Source organism: Monodelphis domestica, chromosome 5 (assembly GCF_027887165.1).
Source record: "Monodelphis domestica isolate mMonDom1 chromosome 5, mMonDom1.pri, whole genome shotgun sequence".
NCBI classification, from domain to species: domain Eukaryota; kingdom Metazoa; phylum Chordata; class Mammalia; order Didelphimorphia; family Didelphidae; genus Monodelphis; species Monodelphis domestica.
Window position 1 is genome coordinate 3,178,072 of NC_077231.1, and position 17,587 is coordinate 3,195,658.

The window sequence follows — 17,587 nt, forward strand, 5'->3', positions numbered from 1 at the left end:
ATTTCCTTGCGTTTTCCATGATTGAATGTGTCTTACTTTATCCATCAGTTTAGTTATATTGGTTTACATGTTATTAATATCCACTAGGTGTCTAAACCTCCTATATTGAGATCGACCTTTTGATTAGAATAGAATGTATGCGATTACATTTATCCAACAAATATCATTTTCTAAGTATTTCAACTGGATGTTGATCCCACCACTGCCATTTCAGAACGGGGGTGGGGGGTGGGGGGGGCACACTAAGTGGTTCAATGGATAGAGCATCATGCCTGGAGTCAGGAAGGACCCGAGTTCAAATCCAGACTCATACTTCCTAGCTCTATAACTCTGGGCTTAACTATTCGCCACAATTTCCTCATCTGTAAAATGAGCTGGAAAAGGAAATGGCAAACTGTTCTAGAATCTTTGCCAAGAAAACCCCAAATGGAGTCACGAAATGTCAGACATGACTGAAAAACAACTGAACAAGTGACCGACAATTGAAAAATAAATGTTAATTTGTCATATTTTACGCATATATACATGTATATATTATAGACAGTACTATAATTATCCTTAATAGCGTATATATTCAGTTGGAGGAAGTGACTGGGCTAGTTTCAGGAAACAGCTTTTACTTGGACTGCAATCAAATGTCTTTTATATTGAACATCTCATGGGATCAAAGATTTTAGTACTAATAGAGCTCCTAGAGACCAGCTTATTCTCTCGCAAATGTTCTTGGTTTTTCTTTTTTGAAGGGAGATGTTTTTCTGATTGAGAGTTTCTTCTCTTTTTCCCCAGATGGTCCTTTGCCAGACCCAGCCATGATCCGTGCCAATGTACCAAACCAGATGATGACTCGCATGCCTCCACAAGCAGGTATGTGGTCAAAAGGGGATCCAGTCTGGACACAAAGTAGTTTTAAAGATCCAGGTTCCTTCTACCTCTGATCTGTTCACATCCTGATAGAAACTACTCTTCCAAAGAAAAACCAAAGGATCATGACTGAATGAAGTACCATTTAGACATGTTGCCAAAACCCAGAATTGTTTGTTTTCCAATCATATCTCAACCACCTCTCAAATATTAGCTCACAAACCCATTTCCTTAATTATTTAATTAAAGGCAGAATGGATAGCTGTGCCTAGAAAAGGAACTCGGTGATAATATGGTTCCTGGTGCAGCTCCAGACAGATGTGTCCATATGTCTTAAATAGGAATGAATCAGTTTGGCCAGATGAACATGCAGCTGCCATCCATGGGACCCAGGCAGACACCTCCTCTTCAGCACCCTGGACAGCTAGCCCAGTCTGGGCCCATGAACCAGGTCAGTGTTGGCTTCTTCATCTCCCCCCCTTACGAATAGAAGTCAGTTATTAAACATGCCTTCCAAGGTGGGAGATAGAGTCCTTAGTGCTTGTGTTTTCCCTTTTTTGGTTTGGAAGGCTGGAGTGGAGATGAAGTCAGATTTGAAATACAGGATTGAAGGCAGGCTGATGCCATGTAAAAACTTAGATGAGTACTGTGCTAGGCCTTGTGGATTCACTGATTTCCCTGAAACTAGCCCCAGTCACTTCCTCCAACGGGGAGTGGGGGAGAGATTGCAACTGCACAAGACTTGGGATTTGGATCAGCTTGGCCAGTTGATAAGCAAATGAGGTATTCACACATTATAATGCATGCATAAGTGTAGTTGTCTAGCACTGTGTCCTTTGATTCTGCCTTTGGGACAGAAAGGTCATCTTTGATCTAATCTATTGACCTACCATGTAGTGAGTATTTATGTTGTTAGGTGGGGCAATTGTGATGCCAGCATCCAGTGCTGCTGAATCTTCAGCCGATTGGCCCTCCTCCCATCCATTAATCAGTTCTGATGTTCAAGGAGGTATTTCTTGCCTTCTTCCCTTGATAACTCTTTTGCATGCCATTATGTATCATCTGTTGATGACTGTGGACACTTTTGAGAGTACTAGGCCTAATCTATGGGCCTTGGGCTGACTACTGGGATTGGGGGAGGGTCTTCTTCAGCATTATTGCTTTCCCCTTGCTTGTCCCAGGCCCTTTACCTCAACTCCTGTTTTCCCTAAGTTTTACATTTAGTAGACACTTCTTGTCTCCAGTGGTCTTTCATTGATCTTTAGGGAGCGGGAAACTTCTCCTTCACTGGGCAGCTCTTCTCATTCTAAAACAGTTATATTCGTTTGAAGGTGTTTCTTTGTATAAGACACATAATGTAATCGGACCCAACCAGAAGAATTGGAGTCCAGCCACCATACAGCTCATGATAATAACGTCAGGTCACTGCGATGCTAGACATCCTTAGTTCTTGCCACCAAGCCTCGTGGCCTGATCTTAGGGTGTTCTGGGCTGTTCTCTTTTGCAGTCTCTTGCCTTTGCTTCTCGGATGCAACAACCAGGGGTTGGCCAGCCTTCTAGCCAGAACCAATTCCTTCAACAGAATCAGTTTTCTGCTCCCTCCCAAGGACTGAATGCCGCGAACATGCCCATGGCACAGCCCAGCAGTCAGGCACCAGTGTCTCAAGTATGTAAAAGGCTTGCTCTGCGTTTGCATTTTCAGCACTGAGGGGAGCATCGAATGGTGCCTCTATGGTGCCTTTTGCTAAACTGAATGGGAAACATGTTAGGGTCTGTGTTTATCTATAAAACTCCTTTTGTTCCCTTTGTGGTAAATTTTACCTAAGCAATAAATGTCAACCGTCTCATCCTAGGCTTGTGGAATAAAGAAATATTTTTCTGTAACGTATTCCTTATGTGAACTCGTTGATATTTTTTTAACAGGCTCAGATGTCCAGCTCTTCCTGTCCTGTGAATTCTCCTGTAATGCCTCCAGGTTCTCAGGGCAACCACATTCACTGCCCCCCTCTCCCTCAACCTTCACTGCATCGAAATTCACCTTCTCCAGTCCCCAGCCGGACTCCTACACCGCATCACACACCCCCCAGCATGGGATCCCAGCAGCCTCCAGCTCCAGTAGCTTCTGTGCCTGCTCCAACACCCCCAGCACTGCCCTCTGGACCACCCCCCCCAGCTCTTCATCCTGCTCCAAGACAGACTCCAACACCACCTCAGGCACAGATTCCTCCCCAAGTCCAGCCTCCGCTTCCTGCTGTCCCTTCAGTTGAAGCACCCCAGCAGCAGCCCCTCTCCCAGCAGAGTACCACAGCCTCTGTGCCCACCCCGACGGCCCCACTGCCACCTCAGCAGCCTTCGACTCCCGTATGTAACATTTTCTTTGCCTCTTTTTTTTCTGCCTTGCAAAACCATTGACAAGTGAACTGTACGTGATGTCTTGCCATCATTTTCCTTCGGGTGCCTCTGAGACCCTAACCTCGTGCTGATGAACCAATAGGCATATTCAGTGGTTTGGTTGTTAACTGAGGAAAAGGTAGGATTGTGATGGGTCTTATCGTGGAGGAAAAAGTCCCTCCGCGAGGCTGGAGTGCAGTAGAGTGGCATTTACTAGCAGGAGACTTGGAGGGCCACTTGCGTCAGCCACCGGCTCTCCGTGGGTTCGTCACAACATGGTCCAAGGGACCCAAAGATTTATTCCAATCTGTAATTGTACGCGTTTTCTTCAAAAGGTGGCCTCTGTGTGGTATTACTCGGTAATAGTTCTTTGTAATGTTTAAGGCTATAGAATATAGACAAAAAAGAAGCATTTTGAAATATTTGAAGTACAGGGGCAGCTGGATGGCTCAGTGAATGAGAGAGCCTGGCCCTGCATCAAGAGCACCTGGCTTCAGATCTGACCTCAAATACGTAGCTAATTGTGTGGCCCTGGGCAAGTCACTTAACAACCTCCATCACCTAGCCCATACCCATATTCTGCTTTGGAATTGGTACTTCCTCTTGGTCATAGGGCAGACGATGGAAAGGTTTAAAAAGGGAAAAAGTTGGAATGATACCCACTTACCATCAGATCTAGAGGCAGCAGGTGTCGTCCCACCCCCCACCCCCCACCCAAAAGGCCACTAGGCAGTGGATAGAGATAGAGCTGATAGGAAGACCTGAATTCAACTTCTGATTAAAACACTTAATAGCTGGGTGATCCTGGATAAATCACTTTCCCTTTATTTACCTTGATTTCCTCATCTGCAAGATATGGGGTAGTTCTGACACCTTATTGGGAGCATCAGCTGGGATAAAGTTTTTGAATGACAATAAATGTTTATTTCCTTCCTTCTTGGATTTCCTTTTATGTGTTTTGGATCTAAACCATCTTGGCATCCTTAGTTATGGCCATCAAAATCCAGTTTTCTGTTTATGTTGTTGTTCCCTCCCCCCTCCCCCATCTGATCAAGCTTGAACCTTATACTTAAGTGCCTGATTGTAAGAATCCTTCTCTATTCCATCTTAAACTAGAATCAGCAGTGTGTTACAGACACCTCTTGGGACCTACAAGCCACCCAGTTTCCTCAGGAAGACTAGTAGTCCTCAGTGGTTTCCACTTAGGAAATAGCCACCCAGGCCAGTCTGGGCTGGAAGGCACCCCTCCTTGGGTGCTCACTGATCATTCCAGGACTGCTTGATGGCAGACCGTGTGTCCTAGATACTCCATCACTACCTGTTGGAGAGTGAATAAGCCACCGTTTACAAGGCTTGGGAGGCCTGCATTAGGAAGTTTCATTTAAACGCCTGAACAGCAGGAGGAGTGGAGTTGAAAGTGGAAGATGGAAATTCTGCTTTAGGAAAAGGTGAAAGTAAAACCCCAAACTTGTCCCAGTGCAGATGTTCTTGGTAATTGGGACCTTTTACATTTTTTCAGCTTTCCCAGCCTGCTGTCAGCATTGAAGGACAGGTGTCGAATCCTCCATCAACAAGTAGCATGGAAGTGAATTCCCAGACTGCCCCTGAGCAGCAGCCCTCCCAGGACATTAAAATTGTCCCTAAAATGGAGGAGGATCCATCAGAATCAGGAGAGGCCCAGTCAGAGGAGAACAAGCCTGAGGTGAGAGAAGCGAAGCTAATCACACCTTGTGTGATCTGATCAGTTCTTTGAACTGTCAAAGCCAGATGGCCAGGCACAGACCTACATGATGACTTGTAGCTCATTAATTGCATTCTTAATGACATCTAATGCATCTTCTCTGAAAATCCAACTAACAGGCAGGAAAATGACATCCCAGTGGTGGTAAGGTGTTTGAGGCCGAGTTAGGACAGAACCAGCTACTTTGTCTTTCAGGTTAAAGCAGCAGCAGCAGCAGCAGAAGATTGTAAGATAGAACCTATGAACACAGAAGAAAAGCCAAGAGAAATAAAGACAGAAGCTAAAGAGGAGGAAGACCAGCCAAGCACTCCGGCCACTCAGTCCTCCCCAGCTCCAGGACAGTCGAAGAAAAAAAGTAAGTCTAGGTCAGCTTCTCCCTTGTGGACCAAGGGCATCTAGGGGAAGCCAGGGTGAGGGTAGGGAAGAGGTAGTGCAGGCTGGAGGGCTTAGCAACCAGTTAAGTGTCCCTCCTTCCCCAGATGAAAATAATCGACCAATATACCCTTTCTGGACTAACTAGCACCTGGCTGCATATTAGGGCCTTTAAATGAGATGCAAACCTTTGGGGGGGGGGGGGGCGTATGGGCCAGCCCCTTTCGTGATTTGGTCCAAGAGATGCTTTATCACTCTTTGAATGAAATAAGAAGGGGGGTGGATTATAGGCGTATATATGTAGCCGCACAGAACACACTGCTTGACTTTAGAATAAATTGTTTGCAAATCCTGCTGTGTGAAGTTGATTTGGTGCAGGTTCTCTGTGGAACTGGCCTACAGGTATGGCTGCTGGCTGCTAGGAGAGCTTTTCTTTGAATTTCCTTATCCGTGCACTTGAAAACCTGAAGCTTAAAGCCCCAAAGACAATTTTCAGGGAGAGTTCCTTGACTTTTATGCATTTTCCTGTGTTTTCTGCTCTCTGGGCATATTCATATGAGTTGATCTGAAAATAACATGGTTGTTGCAGCCTTGGAGAAATCTGATGACTTTGGGGCTCAGGCCTTGATGTCACTCTTGGAATGAGTCCTCCCAACAGGTGGGCTCACACCCTTTGCATGTGAGTGTCCGAGTGATGGTCTGAGTCTGCAGCCTGGTGTTCTGTTGAGTTCAGCTGCTCCTCGGGAGCAGCAGTATTTTATCGGCGCTTGGTTTTGTGTGTGTGAGGCCCCAAGACCTTGGGTAGTCGGTAACGTCTCCTCCTGAAGTATCATGTTGCTACTTTCGGGTTGTCACAGTACCTTCTCCCCAAAGGGCGTCTCTCTCGATTCTGATCAATGCTGAGTAGTTGTCTCGAGTCTCTTAACAGGACATTTCCTGGGTAGCGGTTACCTGCAACAGACAAGTTCACACCCTCTGGAGAGATTTCATTAGTGGCCATTTCCTTAGTTTTGGGGGTGGAGGGACAATTTGTGGATCATGCAGGCTCCATCTGGCCTTTTCATTTTTCAAGTGCTCAAACTTGCATGTGTGTATTTTTATTTTTAAGTTTTCAAGCCAGAAGAATTACGCCAGGCACTTATGCCAACATTGGAGGCCCTTTACCGTCAAGATCCAGAATCCCTTCCCTTCCGGCAGCCTGTTGACCCACAGCTTTTGGGGATCCCGGTACGTACATGACTGTGCACTTGTGGGCCCAGATCTGCCACCCCCTGAAGTATGATACTATTGTGAGATTTTGGTTTTGATGGATTGGCAGAAATCCTTCTGTCATGGAATGCCATGAAGAATTGTTCATTCAAAACCTATTGCCCAGGGAGCAATGAGGGGGCTCAGTGAATTCAGAGCCAAGCCAGGAGACAGGAGGTCCTGGGTTCCAGTGTGGCCTGAGACATTTCCAAGCTGTGTGACTCTGGGCAAGACACTTAGCCCCCATTACCACGTTTCTGCCTTAGAACCAATACACAGTATTGATTCTAAGACAAGAAAGAAAGAAAGAAATCTATGGAAAATTCTCTGTGTTAAAGATTCCTTTTAGCCTTGAAAATCCTTCTGTTTGGCCAGAAGTGATTATGGGCAGAGAAAGTTAGGCAGCAAGAAGACATCAAAAGAGACAGTGTTGCCCCAGGAAAATGAGAGAGTTGTGTCACATTTTATTTGCCTGGTAGTTTGGAATTCTCTCCTCTGGCATACCAGTGTTTTGGTACCAGGCATAGCGATACCTAGAACAGGACAGGCCTCAGATAACTGGAGCCATGATGGTGGATCTATTGCATGTGTGTCAGAGAAGGCCCACAGAGACCTCATTGTGGGCATGGGCACCCATGGACCCAGCACAGGTTTGGCAGAGTTATTTACTACTAGAAAGCCAGAGGGAGGTGCAGCCGGGCTGCCCTCCTGCCTGATGCGAGTGCTTCCTCCCTCCCTGTGAGGAGTAAGGTGGGTGGGTCACCTGCCGCGAGAGGGAGGCTCAGTGGTGAAGCTGACCCGCCTCATGGGGCTGGAGAGGAGAGGAGAGGAGCTCTCTGGCTGCTGTACAGCCTTCGCTGAGCCGGCCCTGCTTTGTTGCCCACTAGTTTTTATGTGATCTTAAAGGGAAACTGCAGCTCTGCTTCTTCAATTCTATTGGAAAAGAGCTGTGAGTTTTCATGAACTATCAGCTGGGGCAGCCATCGCACTAGAATCCTACTGGCTTCCTAAAAGTAGCAGTGCAGGCTTGCAGAGTATTACCAGTTTTGACAGGATTTCTATTTCCCTTGTATAACTGCTCCCTGGCCCTCAGGGGTTCACAGTGTAAAATGAAGCCACAGAACACCCGCTGAAGGTCACCTGCTCAATAAAAGGGGGACACCCACTTACCCGGCATGTTATTCGTCTGGGGAAGTCATTGCTGAGGTCAGGTTATGGATCTGCTGTGCGTTGTATCAGTGCCATCCACACTTCTGGTCTATGCATCCAGGACACGAAAGGTTATAATGTTGCCTAGCAGCAGGATGTGTTTCCCTGATATCACATGACCCGTGGGATGCGCAGGGTGCTGGGAGGGGTGGGTGTGCAGGGTTTGGCTCTCCATGGCCTGTGTGTGCACGCTAGGAGAGGACAGGACAGAGCCGGTCCTGCTTGTGGCAAAATGAGAGCCTCTATGGATGATGGAGGTGTGCACCCCTCCTGTGTGTGGCAAAGGTGCGCTGCACCTTCACTTCATCTTATTGCTGCAGATTCCCCAAGAAGTAGGTCCTGTGGATTTTAAAATCTCCATCTTGCTGGGTCTAGCACCCAAAATTGTGCACCCCCACACTACACGGGCATGTGCTAGTCAATGACAAATCAGAGATGACTAACTGCCCACCTGGGCTGTCCTGAGCCAAGCTGGAGCCACCACTGGCACGTGTGAGGCACAGGAAGTGACGGAGAGAGCAGCCTCGGGAATTCGCTCACTTCCTGTGGACAGGGCTAGACGCGAGTTCGTGCTAGGAGCTTGAGCAGGGTGGCGGCCCGCAGACAGCTTCCCTTCAGATTGGTCACGTGAGTCAAGGACTCATTCCTCCTCTACCATGGCCCTTTGGGCCTAACTCCCTCTGGCTTGGCCAGAGGTTGAGTAACCCCTTTCTCTTTTCTCCTCTCTCCTTCTCTCCCTCTCCCTTTTCTTACTAGTTTCTACCTGCCTCAGTCTCCCCTAAATTTTAACTGTTACAGTCCAAGGCACATACAGCAGAGGTAGGAAATGCATTCAGATCCCTTTTTTGGAGCAGGCCAAAAGCTGGTGGTCAGTGGAGCATTACCCCCTTGCCCTGGTGGACAGCAAATTCCAAAGGAACCCCAGCTGAGCATCGCTACCGTAGAAGGTTGGTTCAGGGAATATCCATTTCTTGAGTGTTAACTGATAGCATTAGCTCTTTGCTGTAGGGACAGACTTGTATTGGGTGCTTCATTTTTTTTTTAAATTGTGTTTTTGTAGTCTCCTAGTCTTGAGCACTCGAAAATGAGTAGGGGGTTGGGGTCGGGAGTAAAAACAGATAGTGGAAGATCATTCCTGGAATCCTGGCCAGAGTCATTTGGAGTCATTGACCATGATGGAAAAACGTTATGTATTCTGGGTAATGAAAGTGTTGTGTGTCGCACATGATATCGGGCGGCACTTAAGACACCCACCACAAAAGTACTGCCAAACTTGGGAAACAGAAAGAAAAGAGTTTCTCGAAGGGAAATTGAGGAAATATTGCCAGTTTCTTCATTTTTGCAACAAATCATCTGACAGCTGCCAGTTTTCCAGTTTTCCTGAGCATAGCAAAATGTGGTAAGGCCCTCTCTGGTGGGGCTGTTATCAAAACAGCAGTGTTGTCTGGGGGTGGTTCCTTTTTTATGATTTCCCAAACAAGGGTACATTTACTCAATGCATCTCTGAGGTGGCACTTAGCAGAAATACTTTTAAAGACCGAGTCCAGCTCATGGCAAGTGATGTCGGCCACTCCCCACTTCACTACGGTTACTCTGTGTGCTTAGTAATCGTGCAAGGCTAGCAGTCATTTTGTGGTATGCTGTTGGTGACATGAGCAAAGAGCTGGTGTCTTTACCTGAAAGAATGCATGGGATGGATACTTAGAATGCTGCATTGGAGGCTTTTTTATGACAAGACAAAACACCAGAAACAGTGGTTTTAATTACTAGTGATGGGGCACCTTCTCTGATGGGGGCAACATCCTGGTTTCATACAGTTCTTTGTTAAGGAAACAAAACATCAAGTCATTCAGTTCCATTTAAACATCAAGAATCTCTTTGTGCCTGAGAAAGCAACAAAAAATTTGACGATGTCCTCAAAGATGTCACAAAATTGCTGAATTACATCATGCTTGTACTCTGAATTTTCAACAGTTTCAAGTACTTATTGAGGTGATTCAGGCACAGTACAATTATACTTATGTACAATAATGTCCAGTGGATGAGCAGAGGACGAATCCTCAAAAAAGATTTCATAGCCTGCTTGAATGAAATTAGGCTATTTATATGCCTGAAGGGGCAGGAATATCCAAAGCTCAATGATATGGCCTGCCTTACCAACCATTTTTTTACAGATTTTAGATGACAGTTCACTTTACTGAACAAACCATCTACAAGGTGTAGGGAGTACAGCAAAACATTTGAGAGAAATAGGGTTTTGAAAGTGGGCGGCTGAAATACTTTCCAAATCAAAAAATTTAGTTAGAAAATTCTACAAGCCATCAGGAAATCTACAAGGAATTTTCTAGCATTGTAGCATCTGCAAGACTACGATGCAAGGTGCATTGTAGTAACAGATTTCTTTGGTTCCGTAACATTGGGACAACTCTTGTGTTTTCTTACCTCTCTAGATAAAGCCAAATTTGAAGAACTTGATCTTTCCTGCTTACACTGGTTAGATTTAGGAAATGTGGAAAATAATTTTAAGTCGGTGAAAGCTCTTGGGATTGCTTTCCTTACTTTGTTTAAATCATCTTATGCTTGTGAGAAACTGTTTTCATCTTTGGATTGTATCAAATCCGACACCAGAAACAGATTAACAGATGACATGAGTGCTGCATGTGTTGCTCTCAAATTTAGAAAGTATGAGCCAAAGTTAGACAAATTAACAGTATGCTTATAACAGCAAAAATGACATTAATTGTTCAAAAGCATGCCAAATGCAAACTTTTACCTTTCAATTAAAAGTTGTTTGTGTCTTTGAAAGTTCTGTTCAAGACAGAAGATGTTAATGTAATCTCAGTCTTCAAGTTAAATTGCCCTATCTGCACTTTATAATAAATAAGTGTGTTTTATTAGCAGTTTGGGCATGTGGTCTCTAAAAAGATTCACCATCACTGACCTAGAGTAAAATTACAGCTCCTTTTGGAGCTGAATTTGTTTTCAGAATAAAGACTTAAATGAGGCATGATGCCTGGTGTCTGGGACTTAACATAAGCATCTGTCTCATGGCTGACTTTTCTTCTAGGATTATTTTGATATAGTGAAGTGTCCCATGGATCTTTCTACGATTAAGAGGAAATTAGACACTGGACAATACCAAGAGCCTTGGCAGTATGTGGACGACATATGGCTCATGTTCAACAATGCCTGGCTCTATAACCGGAAGACGTCCCGTGTATACAAGTACTGCTCCAAGCTGGCCGAGGTGTTTGAGCAGGAGATTGACCCCGTCATGCAGAGCCTGGGATATTGCTGTGGCAGAAAGGTAACAACTTGCTATCTTGTTTTCTGGCCCTCACATTGTGTCAAAGGTTATGTTGGGCTGTCTGTCTCATTCTCTGACTGAGTTACAGGAATGTTTCCTTTTCCTCAGTTCCTGCCTGAGTCTGGGCCAATGTGTGGAATGGAGGACAACATGTTGTTGATGTGGGGGGCAGCAATAGCAGCTAAAAGGACAGAGGCCAGGCTAATGGAAAGGCAGCCCAAGCTCCTACCTGGTACCCCACCCACCCCCTCCCCAACCTCAGGTGCCTCAGAAGGAGATGAGAAGAGTGCCAATTTTATGGGGCAGTAGTGAGTATAGGCTGAGATTAGTAACTTTAGATACTCTCTTCATTCCTGTTGTTAAGTACATTCCTGTACTTGGAAGAAAAAAATGACTTTGTCCCAGGTTTGCTGGGCAGTGTTTAAGTCAAAGATTTTAGTTTAGTCTTGGATTTTACAGAGCTGCACATAAAACAAGTAGGTGACGAGAAGTTCTGATTCTCGGTGTCAGTGTTCTAGATGGAGGTACCTGGTTTGGTCACTTTCCTGACTGTTCTCTTGGCTTACCTTGCATCACTTACAAACTGTCTTGCAGTTGGAATTCTCGCCCCAAACCCTTTGTTGCTATGGCAAACAGTTATGCACCATTCCTCGAGATGCCACTTACTACAGTTACCAAAACAGGTAAGCCTGAACCTTCACAAAGCAGTCATGCCCCAGGCCCCCGACCACACACTCCTCCTTAGCTACTTGCTGGGTTTGCAGGGTCATTGCCTCCTAGAAGTCTGAGCGGAGCGACCTGGATCTTGTATTGGGCTTTGGGGCTTGACCCAGAATCCATCGGCCTCCATCCATGACACTTGTCGTAGTTACTGGCTCACAAATAGCCAGGCAGTGTCCACCCTTCTCCCTGCTCCCAGAAAGGCCAGTCGCATTGAGTTCCATGATAGGGTCTTTATATTGGGATACATGTATGTAGATAGACGCACTTGGACAGAGCCCCTTACCCTGGACAGTAGCGAGCATTCCTCTTGAGTGTTGTTTTTATATCCACATCGCCAACTGGCAGTCCTCATTTTCGATCGCTTACATACAATGGAACTGTGCCCCGTGTATTGATTTCTGTGTGGGCTACCTGTCATGGCAAGGCTGGAAAACCTAATGTATTTAAATGAATGACCATCTCATTGGTGGGTGCCTCATGGCTCATTTTGAACTTTGAGCCTACCAAGGTCTCTCCAGCTTTGAACAACGATTGCAAAGTTCCTGAAGTTCTTGCTCTCAAACATTTTGGTGATGGTTTGGGGGCCATTGGTTATATTTAGTGAAGTATGTAAGGCTAGCCTAACTAAAACCTTGGAACATCTTGTGCTTAAATAACAAGTAATAGGTGACATTAAACATTCCCCATTGTCCTCTCCTTGCCTGCCCTCCACTATTTTGCTATATCCACATTATCATTTGGGCTTCTAAATTGAAACTCGGCAGTATTTGTTGATTCGCCTGCATAGTAGGTTGTAACGTATCCAACAAGTAGAGGCCTGTGTGTATACATACAGATGTGTGACTGTCCACCCATCATCTTTGGCCTTGACACTAAAGGATTTTCCCAGTGCCCCCTTGGCCTGATGAAAGAGAATTTGTGCTTGCCTGGCTTTCTTGGATTTGAGTTTTCCATTTTGTCCTAGCCTCTCCCCCTTCCCATTGTCCTCTGTCAAGCATCTGTCAAGATGGCTTGGAGGGATAGAGGGTCCTCTCCTTAAGGGATAGTCAAAGCCACATTCCTTCCCTCCCTGAGGATAGATTCATTTCCTTTTTGGTCCTTTACTTCCAAGCCTTGATGATTAAAAGGAGAGGGTGTGGGTTTCCTGAATTGTTTGATTTGCTGCTTATGCTCCCATTTGAGAGATTTCATGCTAATCTGTGCTTTGCCTTGGCTTTCTGCTTTGTGTTGTCCTGTCTCCCTTTGTGTTCTCTGTTGTCCTGCAATCCCTCATCTCTTTGTTTTGTTTTGAGTATGTGTATGTGTGTGTCTTCCCTCTTGCTTGTCATTGTCTGCACTTGGCTCTGATTGCAAAAAAACAAACCAAAAAAACCCAAACCCAAATTGTGGGTGCCCAATGTCCATCACTGAATGTTCTTGTCGTCGTTGATGACCTGCTCTCTGCTCCCGTCCCCCTCCTTGGCCTGCTGTGATTGGTGGCTTCGTTGCTTGGCTTGGGCTGTGTTGTGTGAACGGGACAGTTCACCCCAGTATGGCCTTCTTGCCGACAGGTATCATTTCTGTGAGAAGTGTTTCAACGAAATCCAGGGGGAGAGCGTTTCTCTGGGGGATGATCCATCCCAACCTCAAACGTAAGTACTTGTAGCTCATGGTTGGTATCAGATCTTGATGCTTCACTTCAATGAAAAGGTTATTTTAGACTCATGATGAACCCTTTTAGTCCTGGGTCCATTTCATAAACCTGTGTCCAAGTTACTTTCATGTTCTCGCCTGAAAATTCTTTTCTTCTCATTCCTGAGAAAGTCCCTTCATGTTCCAAATGTAGCTTCATTTTTTCCCTCCCTTCTTCAATTTGTATTTTTATGGTTGGCAGAGTACTGCCACTAAACCCCTTTCTTTAGCAGTGCTTCTGGGTGCCAGACAGCACTAGTGTATGGCCCCAACTGACTTTGGGGGAGCGTGATTTGTTCTGGAGTAGAAACAGAACATACTTGGCCAGTGTTGGCTGTCCTGTCAATTCAATAAGATAGATTGTTGTCGAGATGGAGAAATGGAGACCAGAGGGATACAGTGTCTCATGAGACCAGTATTGCTGGCACTCTGACAATGACAGGGACTCCTTTCCGATTTTTTGATTCATTCAAGTTGTGATCACTTATGTGGCACACAGGAGAGAAGTACCTGGGCCAAACCATCGCTGAGGGCAGACCTCTCCTCCTGAATGCTTTGCTTAGAAACGAGCAGTACCTAGACTCTCAGGATCTACACTTGGACAGATCAGAAAAGTAATTTCTCTTAGACTCGCACTATAAAAATATGGAGGAAAGAGGATAACCTCTTCTGTGGTTGCCACTGTTAATAGTGTCAGATTTAGTCTGAGTCAAGATGATTCTTGTCTATAGTCTCTGATAGATGGAGTGACTTGTTTCAGTTATGTTAAGGGTTATATGTGGGAGTCATTACTTCATGTAAAGTGGAAACAACAGGACCAGAAATTGGCATTTCCCTAGCCACTATTATTAGCTATAATACAACAGTAGGGACTCAGTGGATAATACTGCTTAGAATCCATTGAAAGTCCCTAAGGAAAACAAAGTAATCACTGTCTCTTACCCATGAACCTTAGTGTTTGGTGGGATGAGTACTGTAAATGGGTAGTGAGTGACTCCTGGAAAACACCAAGATGGACCCTACTGCTACATGGTGGAAAGAGTGGAGTCAGTAAAGGAAAGTGAGAAAGGGGGGGGGGGGGATATCTGGCAAAATTGAGACACTAATGCATGGAGTTATGAACTGATCTAACCATTCGGAAGGGAGATTTGGAACTATGCCCAAATGTTGACCTTTTGATCCAGTAATACCATGACTTGGTCTATCCCAAAGAGATCAAAGATAAGGGGAAGGACCTGCTTGTACAAAAATATTTATAGTAGCTCTTTTTCTGATGGCAAAGAGTTGGACACTGAAGAGGGGCCCATTCATTGGGGAGTGACAGAACAAGTTGTGGTCTATGTTGGTGCTAGAAAACTATAGTTCCATAAGAAATGATGAGCTGGATGTGATAGGGACCAGCTCTATCCAATAATTGAGGGAAGACCAGGACGGGGTGGGGGAGATGAGAAAATAGGGGGTCTTCAGGTTTTCCAGAGTGTTGCTGTTCTCGTGCTGTCCTCACAAGGATGGTGAGCTGATGAAGAGTGAAGTGAGCAGAACCAGGAGAACATTATACACAGTAACAGCAATAATGTTCAGTGACCAACTGTAAATGACCTAGCTCTTCTTTTCAATACAATGATCCAGGCCACTTCTGAAGAACCTACCTCCAGAGAAAGAATTGGTGGAGTGTGAATGCAGTTTGAAGCAGACTATCTTTGGCATTAGTTTATGTCTTTTTATTTGGGGTTTATATACATGTTCTCCCACAATATGATCAGCATGGAAATCTATTTTATTTGACCATACATGTATGACCTAGATCAGATTGCTGACCATCTCTGGGAGGGCAGGGTAATTTGGAAATTAAAATTTTAGAAAGCATTATAACATGTAATTGGGGAAATTTTTTAAGAACCGGAACCAGTTACCAGATTGACCCCTGGGGACCCTTTAAAAAGAGGCACCTGACAGGGTGGGTGTTATATTGGTGTCGCTGAGAAGTGATTTACCAGGTCCAGAGCATGTATGGTCCATTTTCTCATTTTCTGATATGGTCTTAAATAAGTTCATGAACATTTATTCCTTGTCTATTTCTTTGCCATATTCAGTACTCTGAAAGATAAATCTTTCCTCCTTAAGCATCATTATTGGGGGTATTAATGATGGGATGGTAAATATGGCCTTTATTTAATGAAATGCCATTTTAGTTTAACTTAAATTTCACCTTGTTTTCCACTGTCATCTTGTGGTATTTTTATTTTATTTTTAATTAATTAATTTAGAATATTTTCCCTTGGTTACATGATTCATGTTCTTTCCTTCTCCTCCTCCATCCCATAGCAACGACCAATTCCCCTGGGTTTTACATGTGTCACTGATCAAGACCTATTTCCATATTATTGAGATTTGCACCAGGGTGATTGTTTAGTGTCCATCCCCAGTCATGTCCCCCTCAAACCATGTGATCAAGCAGTTTTTCTTCTGTGTTTCAGCTCCCACAGTTCTTTCTCTGGATGTGGAGAGCTTCTTTCTCATAAGTCTCTCAGAATTGTCCTGGATCATTATAGTATTTTTTAAATGCTATAGAAGGACCAATTTATAAACTCTAAGCCAAGAGATAACTGATGTGGATCCAACAGCTCTTTGTTTTATTTGGGGGCGGGGGGGGGGGACTGGAAAGAATCATTTCTTTGGAAGGGCATTTGCTTAATGTTAACCCCACCCCTCTCTCTCCCTTCCCTCTTTTTTCCTTTTCCATAGTACAATAAATAAGGAACAGTTTTCCAAAAGAAAGAATGATACACTGGATCCTGAATTGTAAGTAATTCTGGATGTTTTGAGTGTTTTATCATTGTCTTTCCAAAATCCTTTAAGATCTTTCTATCCCCTTTTCTTCAAATAGATAGTTGATATGGCTTAATCTCGGGTGGTTTTGGGTTGTGCAGTCTTGTGTAAAATCTATGACAGATTGCTTATAGTCTTGAGGAGGTGAAGGAGACAGAGAATTTGGAACCCTCCCCCAGACCTGGCCCCCCACCCACATATTAAAAAATGTTTACATGTAATTGGGGGAAATTAAAACAAAATTCATTATGAAAATAAAGGAATAAAGTACTGTCCACCCTTTTCTTTAGGACTTTATAGAACTTATCCTGTCTGATTGTTACCAGATTAGGGGACAGCTCTTCCTTAGAGTAGGTATCATTCCTTGTCTTCAGATACACCATAATCACAAAACTCTGCGATTGTTACTTTTACTTGAATAGAGTTGAGTAACCCTACTCTGACCTTCTCTTAGTATGAGGGCTTACATAATTCCCTTGTTTGTGGAATGACCACAAGAAACAAGGAATATTTAAATAAGTGAGTATTCTGCACCACCCTGAGAATTGGAGAAGAGAGCAGCTGATCCTCCCCGCTTTGGGGGCCCATGTTGGCCAATGAGATCTCACTTCTCTGATAGTTGGGTAGCAAGAGTCTTGGGATTTCCCCGTTGTCCATAACCTTCCCCCAATCTGCTGGCAAAGAGCACTTACTTGCCTTTGTGTGTAACCAATATAGCGATCCATTTCTAATAAATCAGACAGGTAGGGAGTTAATGGCTCATGTGTGGTGAATCCTTGACACCAAGGAACCTAAATAGGGTGGGCTTTTCTTTTTTTTTTAAACCCTTACTTACTGTGTATTGGTTCCAAGACAGAAGAGTGGTAAGGGCTAGGCAATGGGGGGGGGGGGGGGTCAAGTGACTTGCCCAGGGTCACCCAGCTAGGAAGTGTCTGCAGTCAGATTTGAACCCAGGACCTCCCATCTCTGGGCCTGGTTCTCAATCCACTGAGCCACCCAGCTATCCCCAGAGTGGGCCTTTCTTGATGGTTTCTGAATTTCAGTCTTTGGTCACTTGACTTTTCCAGGTTTGTTGAATGTATAGAATGTGGACGGAAGATGCATCAGATCTGTGTGCTTCACAATGAAGTCATCTGGCCCTCTGGGTAAGGAGAAACATTGTCTAGGCAATCAACCACTTGACTCCTGCCTTCCCATAGACATGGAAAGCACCATAATATTACAAAAATTTTGCA

The 17,587-nt window shown here is 44.7% G+C and overlaps 1 protein-coding gene across 2 annotated transcripts in view; it reads left to right on the top strand.

Moving 5' to 3' along the window:
• Positions 1–17,587, top strand: part of EP300 (E1A binding protein p300) — a 91,499-nt gene that overhangs the window by 62,084 nt on the left and 11,828 nt on the right. For both annotated transcript variants that reach the window (XM_007502570.3, XM_007502571.3), the window contains exons 11-22: positions 787–864; positions 1,203–1,312; positions 2,369–2,527; positions 2,785–3,222; positions 4,772–4,954; positions 5,189–5,348; positions 6,474–6,592; positions 10,890–11,129; positions 11,724–11,812; positions 13,403–13,483; positions 16,269–16,325; positions 17,420–17,497. In XM_007502570.3, the coding sequence (XP_007502632.1) occupies positions 787–864; positions 1,203–1,312; positions 2,369–2,527; positions 2,785–3,222; positions 4,772–4,954; positions 5,189–5,348; positions 6,474–6,592; positions 10,890–11,129; positions 11,724–11,812; positions 13,403–13,483; positions 16,269–16,325; positions 17,420–17,497 (1,792 nt within the window). The remainder of the gene's footprint in view (positions 1–786; positions 865–1,202; positions 1,313–2,368; positions 2,528–2,784; positions 3,223–4,771; positions 4,955–5,188; positions 5,349–6,473; positions 6,593–10,889; positions 11,130–11,723; positions 11,813–13,402; positions 13,484–16,268; positions 16,326–17,419; positions 17,498–17,587) is intronic.